The sequence below is a fragment of the Podarcis liolepis genome (genome assembly GCF_965112155.1).
Source record: "Podarcis liolepis genome assembly, chromosome: 6".
Lineage (NCBI taxonomy): Eukaryota > Metazoa > Chordata > Lepidosauria > Squamata > Lacertidae > Podarcis > Podarcis liolepis.
In genome coordinates, this window is record NC_139559.1 from 6,905,516 (window position 1) to 6,926,011 (window position 20,496).

General features: G+C 48.8%; 1 protein-coding gene across 1 annotated transcript; it reads right to left on the reverse strand.

Moving 5' to 3' along the window:
• Positions 1-10,595: 10,595 nt before the first annotated feature.
• SOX18 (SRY-box transcription factor 18) lies at positions 10,596-19,798 on the reverse strand. Its single transcript, XM_083507588.1, has 2 exons — positions 18,979-19,798; positions 10,596-15,488 (listed from the first exon to the last, which is right to left on the reverse strand). The coding sequence occupies exons 1-2, from the start codon at positions 19,478-19,480 to the stop codon at positions 14,611-14,613; spliced, it is 1,380 nt and encodes a 459-aa protein (XP_083363714.1). The 5' UTR covers positions 19,481-19,798; the 3' UTR covers positions 10,596-14,610.
• Between the last annotated feature and the right edge of the window lie 698 nt (positions 19,799-20,496).

Consider the following 20,496-nt stretch of genomic DNA (forward strand, 5'->3'; position numbering starts at 1 on the left):
GGGAGGCAGTGGAAGACAGGAGTGCCTGGCGTGCTCTGGTCCAGGGGGTCACGAAGAGTCGGACACGACTGAACGACTAAACAAGAACATGTCCGTAGCCGAAAATCTTCTGCACATGCCCGTATGCCGAAAATTGTGCCTTTGCAGAAGCAATTTTTGGCATCTGGGCATGCGCAGAAGCAATTTCCGGTGCCGTGAAAATGTGCAGACATGATTTCCGGTGCCTGGGCATGTGCAGAAGTGATTTCCAGGGCTGTGGAAGAGAGTCCCTGCGCCGTGTTGCGCTGGTTTAGCACAGTGTGCGGGGACTCGCCGAGTAGGTGGCTCATTTCAGGGGTGGCTTGTGGGCCAGTTAAATGGCCTCCAAGGGCCACGTCCGGGCCATGGGCCTTAGGTTGCCGGCCCCTGGGCAAATGGGACATCCTTTCCCCCCTATGGATTGTCTCTGCCACTTAGCCTGGAATCTCTGCTTTTCATGTGGGGGCTGACGGTATATGCAAAGACCAGTTAATCGCTTCACTTGCGAGAGCTGAAGGTCCCCGAGTTTGATATCTCTGCTAAGTATTTTAGCAGGGGCTGTTGGCGTCCTAAACCTCAAGTGCCCATTAAAAGCGCAGAAGCACATGTTACGAGCAGTAATGCAATGCTGCAGAAATGGTTCACAAAGAGAGAGTCCCCCCCATCAAGCGATTAACTACAAAAGTGAGTCATTGCCAAGAAACTATAAAAAGACCCAGGGTCATAAGAACTGGGAAGGAGGGGGGTCTCAGAGGCTTACTTCAGTCTTCTCTAAAACATGCCTCTGTGTGAGCTGTTTTGGCCATTCTTCTTCATCCCCCCCCCCCCCATTTCCTGATCATAGAATCGGAAGGGACCCTGCCGGTCATCTAGTCCAACCCCCTGCAATGCAGCCGTCGCTTATGGGGATCAAACCTGCAACCTTGGTTTTATCAGCACCAAACACTAACCAACTGTAATGCTTTTTACAGTCATTATTTCATTTCCAGTACTGGAAACCCCAGAAGGAATTCAATTCTCCAAGCCATCTCTTCCATCCAAAGCAAGGGATTTCCACGCAAACCGATTTGTGGACTGCTATATTCTCTGCGTTAAAGCTGTGGTTTTCCCAGTAGTGATGTGTGGAAGTGAGAGCTGGACCATAAAGAAGGCTGATCGCCGAAGAATTGATGCTTTTGAATTCTGGTGCTGGAGGAGACTCTTGAGAGTCCCATGGACTGCAAGAAGATCAAACCTCTCCATTCTGAAGGAAATCAGCCCTGAGTGCTCACTGGAAGGACAGATCCTGAAGCTGAGGCTCTTGCAGAAAAGCAAGGCAGGTCTTTATTTTTCTGTTGCAAGGAGGTCAGAGAGACCCAGAACAAAGATGTGCAAAGCCCCTCTAAAGGCTTTTGACATTGCCCAACCCCTCACCCAAAGACCACCCTAAATGCATCATCTATACATCACAAGAGGTGGTCTAAATCAGAAATTTGAGTGTGGCTTCTCTCCTGTCTGCCAAGATGCCTGATAATGTTTTACTGATTGCATTACCTGGGCAGTCTGGCCATTCTTTTGAGATGGTAAATACTTTAGGTCTTGCATATAGGTCGCAGGCCCACCCTATTCAGACACAAATATGCCCTTAAGAGAGGATTTGAAGGATTTGTAAGTGAAAAGAATGACTGGGAAAGGTTTCTCCAATATATCTCCTTCTGCAGAGGAAATATTTAGAAAATCTAAGTTCGGGATACGATACAATACGATAATCTTTATTGTCATTGTCCCATACAGAACAACGAAATTGGAAAAAAATCTACATAAGACATTAAAAAACCAACAAGCCTGCTGTCCCAGCTATCCCAGTCTGGTTAGCCCCCTAAAAACTCTGATACCCCATTTTTAAATACAATATACTCCATAGAGACTACCTTACACTGCATTTAAAACCAAAATCGCGTTTGGATAGAAACTGTTTCTGAGGCGGCTAGTCCTAGTCTTTATAACCCTGGACCTTCTTCCAGAAGGCAGAAGCTGAAAGAGATCATTTCCGGGGTGCGCACTATCATGTTTGTTCTGTGTGCTAAAATAATGTGTAATTTTCTCAGGGAATATTTCCCAAATCTTGAAAGGCGAAGGATTGATATTCTGTGGAGTGTATGTCTGCTATGTGTGCGCACCCTAAGAATTTATGACAGAAGGGATTCCAAGGGTCATTTAGCCCCCTGCATAGCACCTACCAACCAACTAGATGGCTTCAGGAAGCTAGCAGGTTTTTAAATTTTTATTTTTATTAGTTTTAAAATGACTATGAACCACAGAAATCAGTAAACAATCACAAAAATTCAATAACATGTCCAATTGAAGGCAGGGCATGCAAAACCCGGTCGGTAGAGCATGAGATTCTTAATCTTAGGGTCGTGGGTTCTTTTTTTAAAAAAAAGTTTTTTATTGACTATTTTCACAAAACAAATTATTTCAACAATTGTATTTCCCCCCCATTCTTCCCCTCCCATCTCCCCCATACCCCCCTCCGAGTTCCCTCAGTTCCTCTTTCTGATTCATTAACACATATTATTCTCTGCATGTTATAAAAATGTAAAAACCTCAAAGTTATCCATCTATTATATTAACAAATAAATTTTTGTCTGTTTATTCAAAGCCTGCCAAGGAGTCCAGTTCATTTTGTTGTTTCTTTAAGTACTTTGTAAAAGGTTCCCATTCATCTCTGAAGTCACAGTTGTCCTTATCGCGCAATTTGTACGTCAACTTTGCCAGTTCCACATAGTCCATCAATTTCTCTTGCCACTGTTCTTTTGTCGGGATTTCTTCATTCTTCCATCCTTGTGCTATTAAGACTTGCCACCATTGTCGCATACATAAATATGTTCTTCATTTTCCTTGGCAGGTCTTTTCCTACAATCCCTAACAAAAATGCTTCAGGCTTTTTTACAAATGTTAATTTGAACATTTTCTTCAACTCATTATATATCATTTCCCAATTTTTAAAAATTTCTCTGCAATCCCACCACATATGATAAAAAGTCCCTACTTTTTCCTTGCATTTCCAACATATATTTGAACCAGTTTTATACATTCTTGCTATCTGTACTGGTGTTATGTACATCATTTTCATGTAATTTTCTTTCAATAAAGAACAGTCTGTAAAATTTAAATCGGTTTTCCACAATCTTCAAACAATATATTATGACCTATATCTTGTGCCCATTTAATCATGACTGATTTCACCTCTTCATCTTTTGTTTCCCATTCTAGCAGAATACAATCTGTGCCCTTCAGCAGCTTTACCTTCCAGAGTTCTGGGTTCGAGCCCCATGTTGGGCAAAAGATTCCTGCATTGCAGGGAGTTGGACTAGATGACCTTCATGGTCCCTTCCAAATCTACAATCCTATGATCCTATTAAATTTCTGTCGTGGGGAGAGATACTTGTAAATTCGAAACTATGCTGTATGAAATAAAATCCCACTACTGTATACTGAATAGGAGGGACACGGGTGGTGCTGTGGGTTAAACCACAGAGCCTAGGACTTGCCAATCAGAAGGTCGGCGGTTCGAATTCCCGCGACGGGGTGAGCTCCCATTGCTCGGTCCCTGCTCCTGTCAACCTAGCAGTTCAAAAGCACGTCAAAGTGCAAGTAGATCAATAGGTACCACTCCAGCGCAGTGGCGTAGCGTGGGGGGTGCCAGGGGTGCCAGCCGCACCGGGCGCAACTTCTGGGGGGGCGCTGCCTCCGGAGTCGCCGAAGAGCCTCGGGCGCAGGCTGTAGCTGGCAGCGGCTCTCAGCGCTCGCCGCGGTCCCCGCGCGTCAGGGCCACGGAGGGCGCGCCAGGCAGCCCCTCCTCACCGACGGGCAGTGTTTGCCTGCGGGGCTCGGCCAGCGCGCTGGGCTGGCCGCGTGGAGTCGCCGAGGAGCCGCCGCCGCCTGCCATGCCGCCCTGGCTGCTTCGACCGCGTCCGACAGCCGGCTCGAGGCTCCTTCCGGCCGGGTCTCCCGACGGGGCGCTGCGGGCGGAGGCTCCGGCACCAAGCGCCACGCCGCCCAGGCTCGGGTCGCTGTCTGGACGCACGCAGCCCGCCAAACGCGCCATCGGCGGCGCTCTAGTGCCTGCGCGCCAAGACCGCCCACCCGCCCCGACGGGGCTCCCCCACCCGCGCCGGAGGCCGGCCGACGCACTGGCCCCCTCCCCGCCCCCTCCCCGCGCCAGAAAGAAGCCCCCTCCCCGCGCCAGAAAGAAGCCGCGTCGGGACTAGCCGGGCCGGGGAGGGAGACCGAGAAGGCTGCGCCGCGACGCCCAAAGACGCGCGTCTTGGCGTATTAATGACCATGGTTAGGTGTTAGGGGGCGCAAATTACTTGCCTTGCCCCGGGTGCTGATAACCCACGCTACGCCGCTGCTCCAGCGGGAAGGTAAACGGCGTTTCCGTGCGCTGCTCTGGTTTGCTAGAAGCGGCTTAGGCATGCTGGCCATGTGACCCGGAAACTATATGCCTGCTCCCTCGGCCAATAAAGCGAGATGAGCACCACAACCCCAGAGTCGGCCACGACTGGACCTAATGGTCAGGGGTCCCTTTACCTTTACTTTATACTGAATAGAAACATAGGCGCCGACTCCATGGGGCCTGAGGGGGCCCGAGCCCCCTCAAAAATTCGTTTGGGGGGGCTCCGCCCCCCCAATAATCTCCGGCGCCCCTCCCCCAGCCCAAAATGCACAGGGTCGGGCTGCATGCCTCCTGCCCTCCCTCCCGAGCAAAAGCTCCACCCAATTTCCTTCGGAGCTGATTAACAGGCGCAGCACGCTCTCCCCTATTTGCTCACGAGGAGGCGGCGCCACTTTATCTGCATATTCATGAGCTTATTTATTATTCATGAGCTTTCGCGGGCTCCCCCAATATTTTTTATAAGTCGGCGCCCCTGAATAGAAATGATGGGAATTGCATTGCCCCTTAGAGACCCATAACTTGTGTGTTACTTTTCCCCCCTGCAAGAACTAAAATCCCGATGTGAGGATAGATTCAGGAAGCTGGTAGTTTAGTTTAGTGGCATATGCTTCAGAGGGACAATATAGCCAGCATGTTCAGCAACCAATGATAGCTTTATCCTCCATGAATTTATCTAATCTTCTTACAGCTGTCCAAGTGAGTGGATTTAGATAAGATTGGCTCTGTGAATCTTGGTGTCATTTACAGTACTCAGAGCCAACCCCAAAGTTGCAAAATCACGATGCAAAAGCTTTTGGAGTTTTATGTATGTGTTTGAAATTATTTACAACCTGCTCTTCATTGATCACGCTTTCCAGAGCAAGGATCTGCATTAAAATACAATAAAAGGATCTTTACGATACGATATCTTTATTGTCGTTGTCCCATACAGAACAACGAAATTGAAAAATCTACATCAGACATTCAAAAACCAACAAGAAGCCTGCTATCCCAGCTATCCCAACCTGGTTAGCCCCCTAAAAACTCTGAAACCCCATTTTTAAATACAATATACTCCCATAGAGACTCCGCATACTGCGTTTAAAACCAAAAGGGCAATTTATATTAAAAACAGACAATATGCGTCAATCAGGCAGGGGAACTGTTTTTTGGGGTTTTTTTGCAAATGCATGGAATGTGCAGCCATTTTCACCTGGTGTCGAAATCCTGTCTATGCCAGTGCCCTTTGCACCTGCGGGTGGGGAGGGCAAATACAGTGGTACCTCAGGTTACATACACTTCAGGTTACAGACTCCGCTAACCCAGAAATAGTACCTTGGGTTAAGAACTTTGCTTCAGGATGAGAACAGAAATTGTGCTCTGGCGGTGCGGCGGCAGCAGGAGGCCCCATTAGCTAAAGTATTACCTCAGGTTAAGAACTGACCTCCAGAATGAATTAAGTACGTAACCTGAGGTACCACTGTACAGAGTTGGAGTGTCACAGTTGCGACACACCAGAGGACTGTGGACCAGGAGTAGAGATGCAGGAGAAATTCAGTTCTGTTTGCATTGAAAGGCGAACCTACCTATGACACAGGGAACTGAAACACAGCCATCCTTCAAAATCCACACTTCTCTACGTGTTGTGATGCCATTTCCCAGCCAAATAATGTACAGAAAAATGCACTTGCCAAGGTAAAGCCTGCATAAATACGCACTGATTAGAGAAAACATGAGAAAATAGAGAGAAATTGCTTTGAGCAAAAGCGGGTTGAAAAATGTGATACGCAAAGCCGTCTTTCCTATTGGGCTTACTGGCGCGTTGTGCCAGGGCTCTGGCCTCTCAGGAGCGTCCCAGCAAGTGGGGGAGCTGTGCGGCTTTGCCAGTGGCCTCCCCTTTCCCTGCACGCCCACAAGCTCAACCACTGAGAGCCAGTGTGGTGTAGTGGTTAAGAGCGGTAGTCTCGTAATCTGGGGAACCAGGTTCGAGTCTCCGCTTCTCCACATGCAGCTGCTGGGTGACCTTGGGCCAGTCACACTTCTTTGAAGTCTCTCAGCCCCACTCACCTCACAGAGTGTTTGTTTTGGGGGAGGAAGGGAAAGGAGAATGTTAGCTGCTTTGCGACTCCTTCGGGTAGTGATAAAGCGGGATATCAAATCCAACCTCCTCCTCCTCCTTCTCTTCTTCTTCTATGGGTGGCGGGCGTGCAGATTGCCTCCCAAGCCTCCGCGGTAGGAGAGTGATCCCTGCAGAAGCTTAGGATGGAAGCTGCGCCCCACCAACTACAGTGGTACCTCAGGTTACATATGCTTCAGGTTACAGACTCCGCTAAACCAGAAATAGTACCTCAGGTTAAGAACTTTGCTTCAAGATGAGAACAGAAATCGTGTGGCAGCAGTGTGGTGGCAGCGTGTGGTGGCACCATTAGCTAAAGTGGTACCTCAGATTAAGAACAGTTTCAGGTTAAGAACGGACCTCCAGAACAAATTAAGTTCTTAACCCGAGGTACCACTGTATGGCTGGTGGGCGTGCAGCTTGCCTCCCAAGCCTCTGAGGGGGGAATGCGATCCCCGCAGAGCCTTGGGGAAAGGTTGATAACTCTGGGAAAGGGGGTGGTGGTGGTGCTGGAGGGTTCTTTGCACCACGGCGCCGGATATGCTTAAGACGGCCCTGGTGATAGGATGATTTGCACCAAAACGCTGCTAAATTTATATGAGGACTTTGGGGGAAAAAATGCAAACTGAAGCAGGGCCTTGCAGAGCCAGGCAGAGGCCCGGGCCAGGTAGATAACGTGCCCCCCTCTTTTTTTACCCTGGGGATAACTGAAGTCTTATAAATAAGTATATAAATAATTTTTACCGAGGCCCCCTTTGGAATCAGAGGCCCAGGCCAAGTGGCCCATATCCCCCCCCCCCCCGTCTGGGCCTGAACTGATGTTAAGAACCGAACTTAACACTGGAAACAACGAGGAGCTGAGAGGAACCAAAATGGTATGAGTTGCCCATCTCTAATCATGATAAGTCATCCTCTTATGCTCTCCAAGTTCAGGCAGGTACCGTATATAAGGGAACAGAAGGTCTTTTAGGTTTCTGAGTCTTCAGCCATCTAGAGCAGGGGCCGGTAAAGCTGTTGTGGCTTGGGCTGGTTCATAGTCCCGCAGATGTCGCGGTGGGCCAGAGTGTGTGTGCGCGCACATGCGAAAAATGCTATTTCCGGCACTCCTTCCCGTGCGGAGGAGGTGTGCACAGCTTCCCATTGGCTGCAGGAGCTTCCTGCAGCCAATGGGAAGCTGGCCAGCGTCGCGGAAGGCGGTCCCTGCTCCGCGCCAGTTTAGTGTGGTGCACAGGAGCCAACCGAGTGGGCGGCGAGGTTCCCTGGGCCGGTTAAATAATAATACTAACAATAATAATTTATTATTTATACCCCGCTCATCTGGCTGAGCCTCCCCAGCCACTCTGGGCGGCTTCCAATCGAGTGTTAAAAACAATACAGCATTAAATATTAAAAACTTCCCTAAATGACCCCCATGGGCCGGTTAAACGACCCCCATGGGCCGCCTGTGCCCCATGGGCCTTATGTTGCTGACCTCTGATCTAGAGCTTCTAGACTGGGTTCTGAGCCATCTAGAGTGCTCCAAAACTCTTCACCAGAAGACATCTCATCTCATGAAGCGTTCTGGAGATCTGAAAAACTTGCAACATTTTGGTTGGTTCCAACAGAGGTGTTGGATCTTGGAGTTCGGAAACACGGACCAACTCATCTGCCTTATCTTGATGACACTTTGTTCTCCATATCACTAGATGATCTCACTCAGTGGTGCTCTCTCCCCCTCTCTCTCCACACACAAACATATATACTGTATGGTGCCAGCCAGATGGGTAGGAACAGAGCCAGGATAAAGCCAGGTTGCTCAGTTCTGCAGCTGGTCCAAGAGGGGAAAAAATATGTGCAGGACTTGACAAACCGCCAAGAAGTCCATTAGGCTGTACAGGAGTTTGGCGTCCCACTCTTGATTTTTAGATGTAATTGCATGCCAATGGAGGCATGCCAGTAATCAACTTCCTTTCCCTCTGGGAAGTTGGCAACTTGACATAGATGAGAGCAAGGCTCAAGGAGGCCCCGGCAGTGGCAAGGAGCCACGGGCCTCTTTAATACGTATTGGAGAGGGTGGGGCTTCTGGTTCCAGGGCGGGGCTTCCCCGCAAAGCGGAGAGCCCAGGTGCTTCTCCTTCTCCGAAGAACCCACCTAACGGGGCTGGGAATTCTAGTTGCCGAAAGGGACTAGGGGCATGGTTTCCTCAGCGACCGTGCAAGACGATCGCCTTTCCTGTGGGTGGCCGAGAAGCGGAAAGAATGGACATGTGTGCGTTTTAGCTTCTCCTTTGTACCTCAGGAAGTGATCGCATAGCAATAACCTGCAAGAGAAGTCAAGAGCTGGTCTTTCCCCCTCCCTGTCCCAAAACCCACCTCCTTCCTTCCAGATTTGTTTCTGGGGACTATAATGTCATTCAGCCTTTATAAGGCCATTTCCTGACATAGTCATTTGCAGGGATATACACAGGATGTTTCCTATTTCTTTACAAAGCTGGGGTGGGGGGAAGCAAACGCCAAGCATTCTGGCTCCAATTGGATGCCCCAAGCATGGCAAAGGGCCAGTCCTCCAGTTTTGCTGGTGATGTAACTTTCCCCTTCTCAATCCTTTACCTCCCTTGGCCTTGTTAACGGGCTGCAAATGGAAACATAATTTCCATCATTTTGACTGGAACCTGCCTCCAAATCAGTATTTTAAAACTAAAGTGTGCTTCGCAAGTGTTGAAAACCCAATCCTTTACACCAATGGAGTTTTCCTTTTAAAACTTCTCTAAAGTGAGTACGGCTGGTTTAAAGACACACACACACACCCCGCCACTCAACATCTTTTTGCCAACAGCAACAATAAGAGAGAAAGAGAAAGAAAGGGGACTCATAAAAAATAAAATAAAAACCTTCCTTGGCGAAGAAAAAAGTCTGTTTTAAATCATCGCCATCATTCAATGAACAGATGTCATTAGCATTTTTCTGCAATGGACTGGCATTTTCCTTTCTAGATATATTCTAAGCACATTCACGGGGGCTTTTTTTTTTTTTAAAAAAAAAGCCAATGTGTAGCTTGATTAATTGGATGGGGTTAAAATATGACAAAGAAGGAGTGGAAATATTTCGGGCAAAAGAAGAAAGAAAGAAAATCTACTTCAAGGGGCTGTTTTGGAACCGGAGTTTTAGCATACATTGTGTACAGAAACACAGCAGAAATATGGAGGGAGAGAACAGAGAGGATTGGTAATAACTAATAAGGTTGTTGTGAAAAATTCACAAGGTAAAAATGGCTAACTGCTTTGCCCAATGGAAGTGCCAACAGAAAGATGCCAAGCAAAAGGCCCATCAGGCGACAGAGAGCTGTCTTGGGAAACATCTTGCAACATCAAAGACAGCGTAGCCCAAGTGAAATTAAGTTTGCATTGCTATGGAATTAAGTTCTATTGATCGGAACCTAATTGCCCATTCCCCAGAGTGTTTTCATGAGCAACAGCAAGCCCTGTTCCTTGAATTCCCTGTCTTTGGAAACTGGATGAAAGCACCGCATGAACCAAGAATCTACAGCTGATTTTTCAAAAAGAGCTTTTTTCTCCATATACAGCATTAGCGGTGATGATGAGCAAGTGAAGCACAGGAGACTGAAAGGCATTCCTGGTGCAAATAATAATAATAATAATAATGCTCAAAGACATTTCTGTGCCAGAGAAACAATGTGCTCGAAACGGGGGACATGCGTCCTCCAGTGCATCAGCAACATAACAAAAGATGATGCGATGAGATCTTAAGCTAGCACTGCAAACAATCACAATAATGTTTAGGACAGGGAAGAGGGTGGGTGGGAAACCGAGTGGCTCCCACCCAAGCCCTTTGACGTCACCGTCTTATGTGTCAGGCTGTAAACAAAGCATCAGAACACATGTGAGGAGCCATATTAGCACGGCAAAATCAACAGAGCTAAGCAGGCTTTTAATATTATTCCCAATTTCTGCAGGCTCCGACGTGCAAATGCAGAGCCCCTTTAGCGCAGATTGTGCGCAGTTGTGTTAACGAAACCCAAAAAACCACACACAGACATGTCAAGAAAAGGATATCACGTCGTTTTATTAGAGGACTGAGGGTTGTTCCCCGCCTCCTCAAATCCGAGAACAGATGGCACGTCCGACCAAACACATTGGCAGCTTACACAACATTGGGAAAACAGGCACGTACGCTGGATTGCATTGGCAACTGGATCAAACCCACCCTCTCCTATCCTTCCTATAGAGAAGGCCTTTCTTCTCTCACACAAACACACCCTTGCACAGTGCTTAGTGGGAGGTGTTCCCTTGAAACCAATGTGCAGTCTAAACAGGAATCGACTGCCAGAGAAATCTGGAAATGGTTGGGGACAACATTTATTGGGGGGAGAAACATGTGTTCACATAGCAAGCACATGAGAGCCAAGAAATTAGGAAAATATGTCTTAACAATTAACCAGCCAGCAACATTATTTGGGACGGTCTTCTGCACAAACTCTAGCAGGGTCCTTGTGTAGCTGCCAATTCATTTCAATGGGGTTTTATACAGGTTCTCCCCCCCCCCCTCCACCGTGGGATCAAGTCTCCATGGTCTCGCGGCTTTCGAAAACGCTCTCCTTATCCCCCCCAAAATTCCAGAAAATTGTTGCACGCGATTTTACGACTTAAAACTGCCCCTCTCTCCTCTGTTCTTTAGATTTGTTTTAATTCGGTTGCTACATAAATGCTTTCCGTGACACAGATACCCTTTGATTTATTACCAAAAGAGACAAAAAAGACATTCGGTAGTATAAAATGCCTGAACAAATTAAATATCATTTATAGATAGATAGATAAGATATTAAAAAAAGACTTAGTAAAAATATAGTCCTATGGTTCAAATGAAAGATAATAATCTTGATACAGTGAAAAATGTGCCTGTTTGGCACCCCTAAACTAGTCTCTGTCCCATAACAATCATTGCAAAAGAATCACTCCCGGTTTCGAACACCTTTTTAGGGCTCATCCTTACTCACCTCCCCTCCCCAACGCTTTCTAGGCATAGGGTCACACTTTCCCAGTCCATTTCAGAGTGCTTTTCTTTCTTTCTTTCTTTCTTTCTTTCTTTCTTTCTTTCTTTCTTTCTTTCTTTCTCTCTCTCTCTCTCTCTCTCTCTCTCTCTCTCTCTCTCTCTCTCTCTCTCTCCCATCTGCTTTCCCCAAGAAATTTGGATCCATACTGCTGATTAGGAGCAAATGGCAATTCGGGTTTTCTGCAAATTGCCATTTGCTCTGATTCGGTGGTAAAGAGTGGGTTTTTGCAAGGAAAGCAAAAATAATATTAATAAAGAGCTGTTGGACACAGACCTGGAAAGTGTGGACCGGTGCCTAGGAATGCGGAGTGTAGGTCAGTGTGGATAAGCCCTGACTCGCTTCTCCTTTAGCCTTAATAACCTAACTCTGAAAATGCTGGTTCTCCAGGCATGGTGTAGACCTTGGGGAAAGTGGAAGGCTGAAAGTTGCTCCTCCGTCCTGAAAAAAAGGGGCTGCTGTGGCTCAGCAGTAAAGCATCTGCTTGCATGAAAAAAGGTCGCAGGTGTAATTGCCTGCATTCCCAGGCAGAGGCTTCCCCTCTGAAACCCAGTCCACATGGGCAATGCTGAGTGAGATGGCCAATAGTCTGATTTGGTCTGAAGCAGCTGCCTATGTTTTGGGAAAGGCTGTAGGCCAGCGGCAGAACGTCTGCTTTGCACAACGATGGTCCCGTTTTCAGTCCTGGGTGCCACCAGCTCACAGGATCCCAGAGGAGTGGGGAAAGATTCTTGCCTGGAGCCCTTGAATTATGGCCACCAGAGACGCCAGTGGGCTAGTGGCTCGGATCTCACATGGCAGCTTCAAATGCACCTCCACCCCAACGCTTCCATCAGTGTGATTGCAAAGATCATGGGTTTACATGGGCAAAGCTTATCAGAGCTGCTTCAATGGGATTTACGCAGAGGTTCACAGGGAAGTTGAGTCGAAGCAGGTTCCGTGAGCTTTCTGATAGGGATGCTTAGAATTATATGAAAAAGCATCAGGGGGAAATTAACTCGAGAATGGATTTCCAAAACACTTGGAAGCTACTGAAATCAGTGGGCTGCCTTTGAAGTGAACGGGCACAATCTTGGTAAAGCTATGCCACCCTAAAAGGACCATCTGTCAATTTTAATTTATTTTTACGGCTTTTTCAAGCCTTTCCCTTCATACCACTTTAACCAGTCTTAAAACCCTCCCTCGTCACAATTTGGCTACTTCCCTGCCTTGATGCCCATCCCCTTTTATGGAAGGTCTCAAACCGCACTGCCGTCAGTGCTTCCCCTCCTGCAAAAGCAAGTTCAATCCAACCTGTTTTAGGCATGACTATAGCTTTACCCCACGACGGTGCCCTCGGGGTGCAATGCAGAAACACGACAGTGAAAGGATTGGGGTTTTTTTGCCATGCGCTCTGTTGGGTTGCAGACTGCCCACTCGCCACCAGATCCCAGCATGTTCTAGGACTCGGGTGATGCTTCAAATTGGACAGCTTGCAATTCAGCTCCGGGTCAGGTGGCTAGCTTGCTTTTGAAGAATGACAAACCTTGCTTCACTGCTAAAAAAACCCCCAGATGTCGAGTGCCACTTCCCCCCCCCCCCCCCGCTTCCCCAGTTACGCAGACTTACAGTACAGACATCTTAAGCACTGGAAGAAATCAAATGCACCAGAGAACCAGGCTCCTGAACTTTTTCCAACAATCCAGAGGGAAAGGATTTCAACATCTTGCGGCTTGTCGTGTTATAATGCTGCAGGCGTGAGGAAAAGCTGCACCCACGGTAATTCCCTCCGGGGCAATAAAAGGTCCAGAAAAACTGTCCGCCCTCACACATTTTGGCACCCTATGAATTCGGTTTCCTTCTGCTTTGCAACAGTCTATCTCATTGTGCTACATAGCAATACAGTATATCAGTGGTTCAGCATTATTATTTTTTAAAACAAAAAACCCAAGCAATGCATTTAATGAGATAATCTAAATATTGCAGTGTTGACAGGCAAGGGGAGAGGATTTGGAAGGCTGATGCAAAGGAAGGCACTTGTGGGGATATATAGGTGGGCACTGTTATCTCAGCTAGATGTATGTCGGGTCTTGCAGAGGGACTCTGAGATGATTTGCACATTACGCTGAACAAGGATGGGGGCAGGGTCCCGCGTTTTGGCCCCCCAACCCAGTGCTTCAGCTAAAAATGTGCAAGGCAGGGGATCTAAGGGCTCTTTCACACAGAGCAAAGTCGAGCCTGACACATCCAGTCCCTTGCTCCCAGATGAGTACGATGCACACATGTCTGCTCTGCAAACACATTTGTGACATGCACACGTCACACATGCTCTGCAGCACGGGAGAGAATGAAAAATCCTGACAGTGACACTCATGGGTTTATGCTGAATGACCTTCAGTGGACACTAATAATAATAATAATAATAATAATAATAATAATAATAATAATAATAATAATAAATCTGTTTAAGTGTGAAGAGTCCCTTAAATGCAGAAAACTCCACAAGCTTCAGGGGTGAGGTTCCCAAGCCCTGCTTGGGACACAACAGTAGAAGGGCAAATAGTTTCTCTGCAGCAATTCTCTGCAGCAACAGTTTCAAAGTTCCTGCAGATGTTTTTTGCTCACTCCTCGGCAGATTGGCACTTGTTTCTCAAAGGACGGGCACATTAGCTGAGCTGGGCTGTCTCTCAGCAGGTAAGAATAAATTTGTTAGAAGGACAAGGTGCCCCACAGGGATGGGAAACCAAGCTGCTCTCATTTGGAGCAAACAAAAAAAGAGGATAGCACCTGCGCATCATGCCTTTCCTAAGGGTACGTGTCGGTTTTGAGCTTCTGTCAAATTCATACCAGTTTAACCGGCACAGCTTCGCTCAAAGGGTCCTGGGAATTGTGGTTAGGAGACGGAATTCAGGTACAAGATCCCATGGCTCCCCCTTGCAGGTTCCCAGGGTTCCCTTGGGGAAGGGAAAGGACGGTTAAACCGAGCTCAGCCTCGAACCCCTCTCCCCTTGCTGAACACACAAGCGCAGCCCTACCCAGTGATACAGGTGCTGTAATAGACAGCGCTGCTGGCATCGGACAGGGCCGATATCAAGCTGCTCTCCTCACAGGAGAGGCTTCGTGGAGTCACTTTGGACACGGAGACATGGTAGGCAAACCCCGACGAATCGGGACGAGTCCTGCTCATATTCAAATACTGGTCAAACTCGTTGCGGTCCACTTCTGTCCAGAGCTCGTTGGGGTTCAAGTGCTCCACGCCGTCGAGGTGGTGAGATTCGGGCGGCGGGGAGAGCTGGCCCAGGTGGGCTGAAAGCCCATTGGTGGCTCCGGCGCATATTTGGTTGTAGTACATACCAGGTGGGTGGGGAGTCCTCATGGCATCAGCCAGGTGAGGTGGGTTCTGCGGGTAGCCCATGGGCATGTTCCTCCCCAGGTTTTTCTCCGGGGTAAACTCCATCTGGGGAGGTGGAGGAGGAGGAGGGTGGTGGTGGTAGCCTCGGAAGGACATCACGCCACAGTCGTCCTGCATGTGTGGAGGGAAAAAGGCAGGCTCCGTCTGCTCCAAGACGTCCAGAGGGGACATCTCAGGGGTCGGCAAGCCGTAGTTCTCCATATCAGAGCTCACCGAGCGGAGTTCTCTGAAGTGGTTGAGCGGAGGAGGCTGGGCATGGCCCGGGTGCCCGATGGCGCCACCAGCCCGGTGGTTCATGGCAAAGCCGTCGCCGCAAGGCTGGGAGAGATTGTGCAGGAGGATGTTGGGCTCCATCCTCTTGATTTTCTTGGCTTGCTTCTTCCTCCTGGGGCGGTACTTGTAGTTGGGGTGGTCCTGCAAGTGCTGAATCCTCAGCCTCTCTGCCTCTTCCACAAAGGGGCGCTTGTCGTTGGCGCTGAGCGCTTTCCACGACTGGCCTGGAGGGGGTCCGGAAAGGAAAAACACAGGCGTGAAGCTACAGCAGAAACGGGGGAGAATTAAGGGCTCCGGCAGATCAAGGGTTCAAGTCCTTCACCTGCTTCAGAAGCCCAAACTATTGCTCATATAATAATTGTAGCATACAAAGGCCATTAAACAATAGGCAGTACTTGCATTTACGTATCTCACATTGGGAAGTAGGATGCTGTTGTTGTTTTAAAACCATGCAAGTCCAATCACCAAAAGGTCATCTCCTCAGCCCCTGTCTACCTTGGGGACATTAGATTCCAGTTTTTTCACCATGTGTCTTAACCATGTCAGACGAGAGAGAGAGAGAGAGAGAGAGAGAGAGAGAGAGAGAGAGAGACTATGCCAAGAAGGTACAGTAGATCCTCTGGGAGATCATGGCTCTGAGTCCCTGATATGTTCATGATCTCTTGTATGATCCATGAGAACAACCCCAAAATCCACAAAAACATTAAGACCGTCCAAGATGTCACAAGATGGTGAACTATCTCATCAGCCTGGATGCCAAGTAAAATAGGGTGTGGAGAAGGAGATAAAGTTTATCACCCAGTCCAATGGAGAGTTTTGGAGAACCTGAGAGTGCAGTCACTATTTTGGAACGTTTTCATGGGTTCTGATAAAGTTCCTACCCTGCTGTGATTTTTGATGTGATGGAGATTCCACTTTGATTAGAAACATCTCTCTCTCCCCCTGCTTTTCCTTACTTGTTTACACACACACACACAATCACAAGGTAGTTAAAGAGGGGGAAAACCAAAGCGCAGTTTTTTTATAATGGTGCTTTCACACAACCAGTGATGGCAGCTTCCTTGCAAGTGATTTTTTGTATTTCTCTTGTCTACTCTGAAATGCAAATGTGATACCCACATTGCTGAACAATAGGCTTTCAGTTTAGAAAGGGCTCTCTCCCACATTCCGTCCCATAGTAATTAACATCCATACATGGCATATATGGCTAGAGGACCCTGGACCCTTTGCAAGGGGATAGCTAGCTAAGGTATATAATATATGAAAATCTTATGTAGGAGCCTGTGTCTCTTGTTTCTAGATAGGTGTTCAGGAAAGGGTGGGGGAATAAGAGAACTAATGAGTTCTTTTTTCCTTGACCGCTTCCAAGGACAAGGGGAAATGGCATTTTGTCTGGGCGGTATCCAATGTGCTTAGTCTGTTAGTGCAAGGATTTTTGCTTGTGCAACAGAACTCCCCTATCTTGTCCCCTCAGTGCGCATCCTGTGCCCTCTCCAAATCTGCCCCAGTGGATTGGGAGAACCCCCAAAATAAATTTGAGGGAGGAAGTTCCATTGTGAAAGCATACATGCTTGCACAAATGGAACAAGTTACCTAACCCCTTTCCATTCTATTTGTTGCAAATTTGATAATCACTTTTCATTTTGTGTAATAAGAAATTTTGGTGGATTTGACCATGGTTTTACTGCAGATGTAGCGACTGCTGTTTAGCTTTGTACTGAACTCAGTACAGATGCAGAACTCCCTACCCTGGGCTGAGCTCAGAAGAAACCAGTTATGGCTTTCTGCAATAGAAGCTGCAGCGCATAGTGCTGATTGCCCAGTGCTTGTGATGTCACAAACACTTCCCCCAAGAACCCTACAGCCCTTTTGCGTCCCTCTAGATACTTTATTTCAACCAAGTCAAACAAATGCATGCCGACACATGAATGCTGCACTATCTCTCTATTCCTTCTAACAGCCTATCCTTCAATAAAATTAGCACAAGAAGCTTGTGGTTTGCTGTTGTGAATGAGTCAATTTGCTCTTACCTTGCAATAAGGGGGTGGGGGGTGGGAAAGGGCCATAGCTCAATGATAGAGCATCTGTCTTGCATGCAGAATGCCCCAAGTTCAATCCCTGGCATTTCCAGATAGGGCTAGGAGAGACCTCCCCCCCAAAGTCCTGGATAGCTGCTGCCAGTCTGTGTAGACAGTACTGAGCTAGATGGACCAGTGAGTCAGGATATGGCAGCTTCCTATGTTGTATAAATTTGGGTTTGTGATAGAAATGTGATGGACCGACCGTTACCTTTTGTATCTCGGGTTCTTGGGGACCCTTCTATGTGCAATTTTCTTCCCGCTCTCTGCTTATGTGTGTGTCCCTGCATCCCTCCCCATACACACCTCCCAAATGAAGATGAAATGTCCTGCATCATCAGACGAAGCGACAGAAGCCAAAAAGCTTCTAAATGTGTTCATCTTTCAGGGTCTCTTCTTACTCATTGACTATGGATCTTTTTATCCCAAAGAAGTGAAATTAGTAAAAGGGTGCAGGGGGAAACGTTCTTCTAGTCTTTGAATTGTATCCTTTCGGGAGAAGAGGGGACTGAGAGCAACATTTCGTAGAATAACACCCAATGCAGTTCAGTTTTAAAACCGCGCGCTTGGCCAGAATGCACATTTGATTTAAAAATGACTTCCTTTGGCTGCTTTCTCAGCTTTGTGAGAAACATTTGCAAGCGTGCAGTAATAGTGCAAGAGAGAAGTGATCTGCCCTAGTGCTTCCCTTGCTGTAGGTGCAACGGATGGGTAAATTATCTGGATTAAAGTCACAATCCTATAGCCCTTTATCTGGGAACGAGCCACACTGCAATTGACTTCTGGGTACCCATGTGCAGGATTGTACCGCCAATGACCTGCAGAGAGGGGCTGATGAGAAAGGTTGCACCATAAGAGAGAGCTTCCTCAAAATAAATTTAAAAAGAGAGAGCTTCCTTCCTCATGGCTGCTACTCTCCCCTCTCCCAAACTCCTTTTCGATCCTTGTAAGAACTGCACTGTTCAGACAGATGCCCCCACAGAGCCCACCAGCAGAACAAAAGGCAGCGGCCACCTCCGTTCCTGTTTACCCCCAGTCTCCAATCTTACTCCAAGGTAAACTGCTTGGAACATGCAAGCTCCGTTTCTCAGGTATGGCTAATGCGTGGGACCTGCAATAAAATTTTGCAGTGTGTGTGTGAGAGAGAGAGAGATAGAGAGAGGTGTCAGGAGTCTAGATTGCTAGTTATGTCTTCTTCTGGGATAGTTCCCACTCCCGTTGTCAACACCCACACCCCAAAACCCTCATCATCCCATTGCTACTGAGCATGCTTGGTCTTCGCAGGGTTTTTTCTCGAGGGCCCCCATTATAGGTTGCTAAAAAGGATTTCTGAAAACCCCAGGTCTCCCTTCAACACTTGAGTGTGCTCTCAGAGGGAGGGAGAAGCCTTTCAAGCCTGACTAAGGGGGGGGGAGGCTGCCCCCTAAATCAATAAAAATCAACAAAAATACAGAACTGAGGTTCTGTCCCCCCTAACATAAAGCCTGCCCCGCTATAATAAATCCTGGCTACACCCATGCTTGAAAGGCTTTCGCTTCCCTATGAATCTGTCCAAACCCACCTTAGCTCCTGGTGGTCATCATCCCCACATCTGGTGGCAATGAGTCCCACAGTGCGCTCACACCCCCCCGCTTACCCAGCATCTTGCTCAGCACCGCGTTGTGCAGGTCCGGATTCTGCTGGGCCAGCCGCTTCCTCTCGTCCTTGGCCCACACCATGAAGGCGTTCATGGGGCGCCGGATGCGGGAATCCTCGGCGCTCTTGCCGTCGGACGGACGGCCCGAGCCGGCGCCGTAGCCATAGCCGGCGTCGGGGCTGGGAGAACGGCTCGAGGCAGCCGAGGTGCCCAAGAGCGCGCCGCCGGGGTCGCCTCCCCCGATGGTCGCCGCTGCGCCGGGGCGAAATCCGAAGGCCGGCTCCGGGCTGGGGGTCCGACTAGAGACGGCGGGCTCGGCGGCCCGGCTGTGCTGCGCGAAGGCGCGCCCGGGATCAGAGGCAGCGGCGGCGGGAGGAGGTGGAGGCGGCGGAGGCGGAGGCGGCGGTGGCGCAGCGGCTGCTCCCGCGACGGCTCCCCATGAAAAGTCGCCTCTGGCTTGGGGTATCTCCTCTCTACAGAAACTAGGCTCAGATATATTCATTCCAGCTAGACGAACCTTTTGGGATCACAAGGCGAGCAGAAAAAGAAGAAGAAAAACGGACAACAAGAAGAGAATCGGGTTCCCTTCTCCAAGGAAAGAAGACGACGCGAGCGACGGAATCAGCTGCTTGAAATGCGCAAAGGAACCAGAGAAGAAGGCAGGATTCGGCCCGAGCTAAGGGCTGGCTTGGTTCGCCCCCTCCAAAAAAAGGAGGACAAGACGCACGCGCTGGAAAAGATGCTCCCGTCGGAGGGGCCACATTATAAAGGCTGCGCTTCCCACCCGAGGGAGGGCGACGGGAAAGGAGGAGGGGTTAGATGGGCCCGCTAGGAACACCCCCGACGGAGGAGGGCGATGGACGCGCGGTTTCATTCCCCCCTCCCGGCAAAGGAAATCGGGGAAATTGCTCCCCCCGCTCCCCCGGCTTTCCTCTCCCTCCTGTCGGATTAAGTCCTGGCGAGGCAATTCCGTTTGCGCAAACCTCAGGCGCTCAGCAGCGCCTCCTCCGAGCTATCCAGACGCAAACGTCCCCCCGCGAAGTGGGCGACAGGGATTTTTTTGGGTGCCGCTGGCCGGGGGGTGGGGAGAGAGGGGGTGGTTTGTTTAGCCTTGCTTTGATTTCCTAACATCCCCATTTTTAATGTGTACAATCCCTTTCTGCACACGCACCCTTTGGAAAAGAAGAAAAGCCGCAGCCAAATAAAGTTGGCTCCTAGGCGCACGTGGTCGAGGCAAACGCTGCAAGAGAGCGTCGGGAAAGGTCCCTTTGAGTGGAGAAAGCCTCGCTTGGGTGGGGGTGATACTCAGTGCAGGTGGGGGGGGAGAGGAGGTGGAGGGGCCGAGACCCCTCTTTGAAAGGGGGTCTGGAAATGGTTTGAAAAGGGCTGTCTTTTCAGGGGAGTTTAGTGCGCGCAGACGCCGTTCCTTGCTGGAAGGAAAGTAAGATTGTAAGCTCTTCGGGGCAGATCCGTTAGGCTGGAAAGCAGGGCTGCGGAATGTTTACTTTTCGCCCCGAG

Bases quoted from the DNA above. Each gene is read 5' to 3' on its own strand.
- SOX18 (XM_083507588.1), bottom strand. From the start codon at position 19,480: ATGAATATATCTGAGCCTAGTTTCTGTAGAGAGGAGATACCCCAAGCC. The intron at 15,489-18,978 runs GTAAGCGGGGGG...GACCCCCTCCAG, and splicing joins GGTGCTGAGCAAGATGCTGG to GCCAGTCGTGGAAAGCGCTC.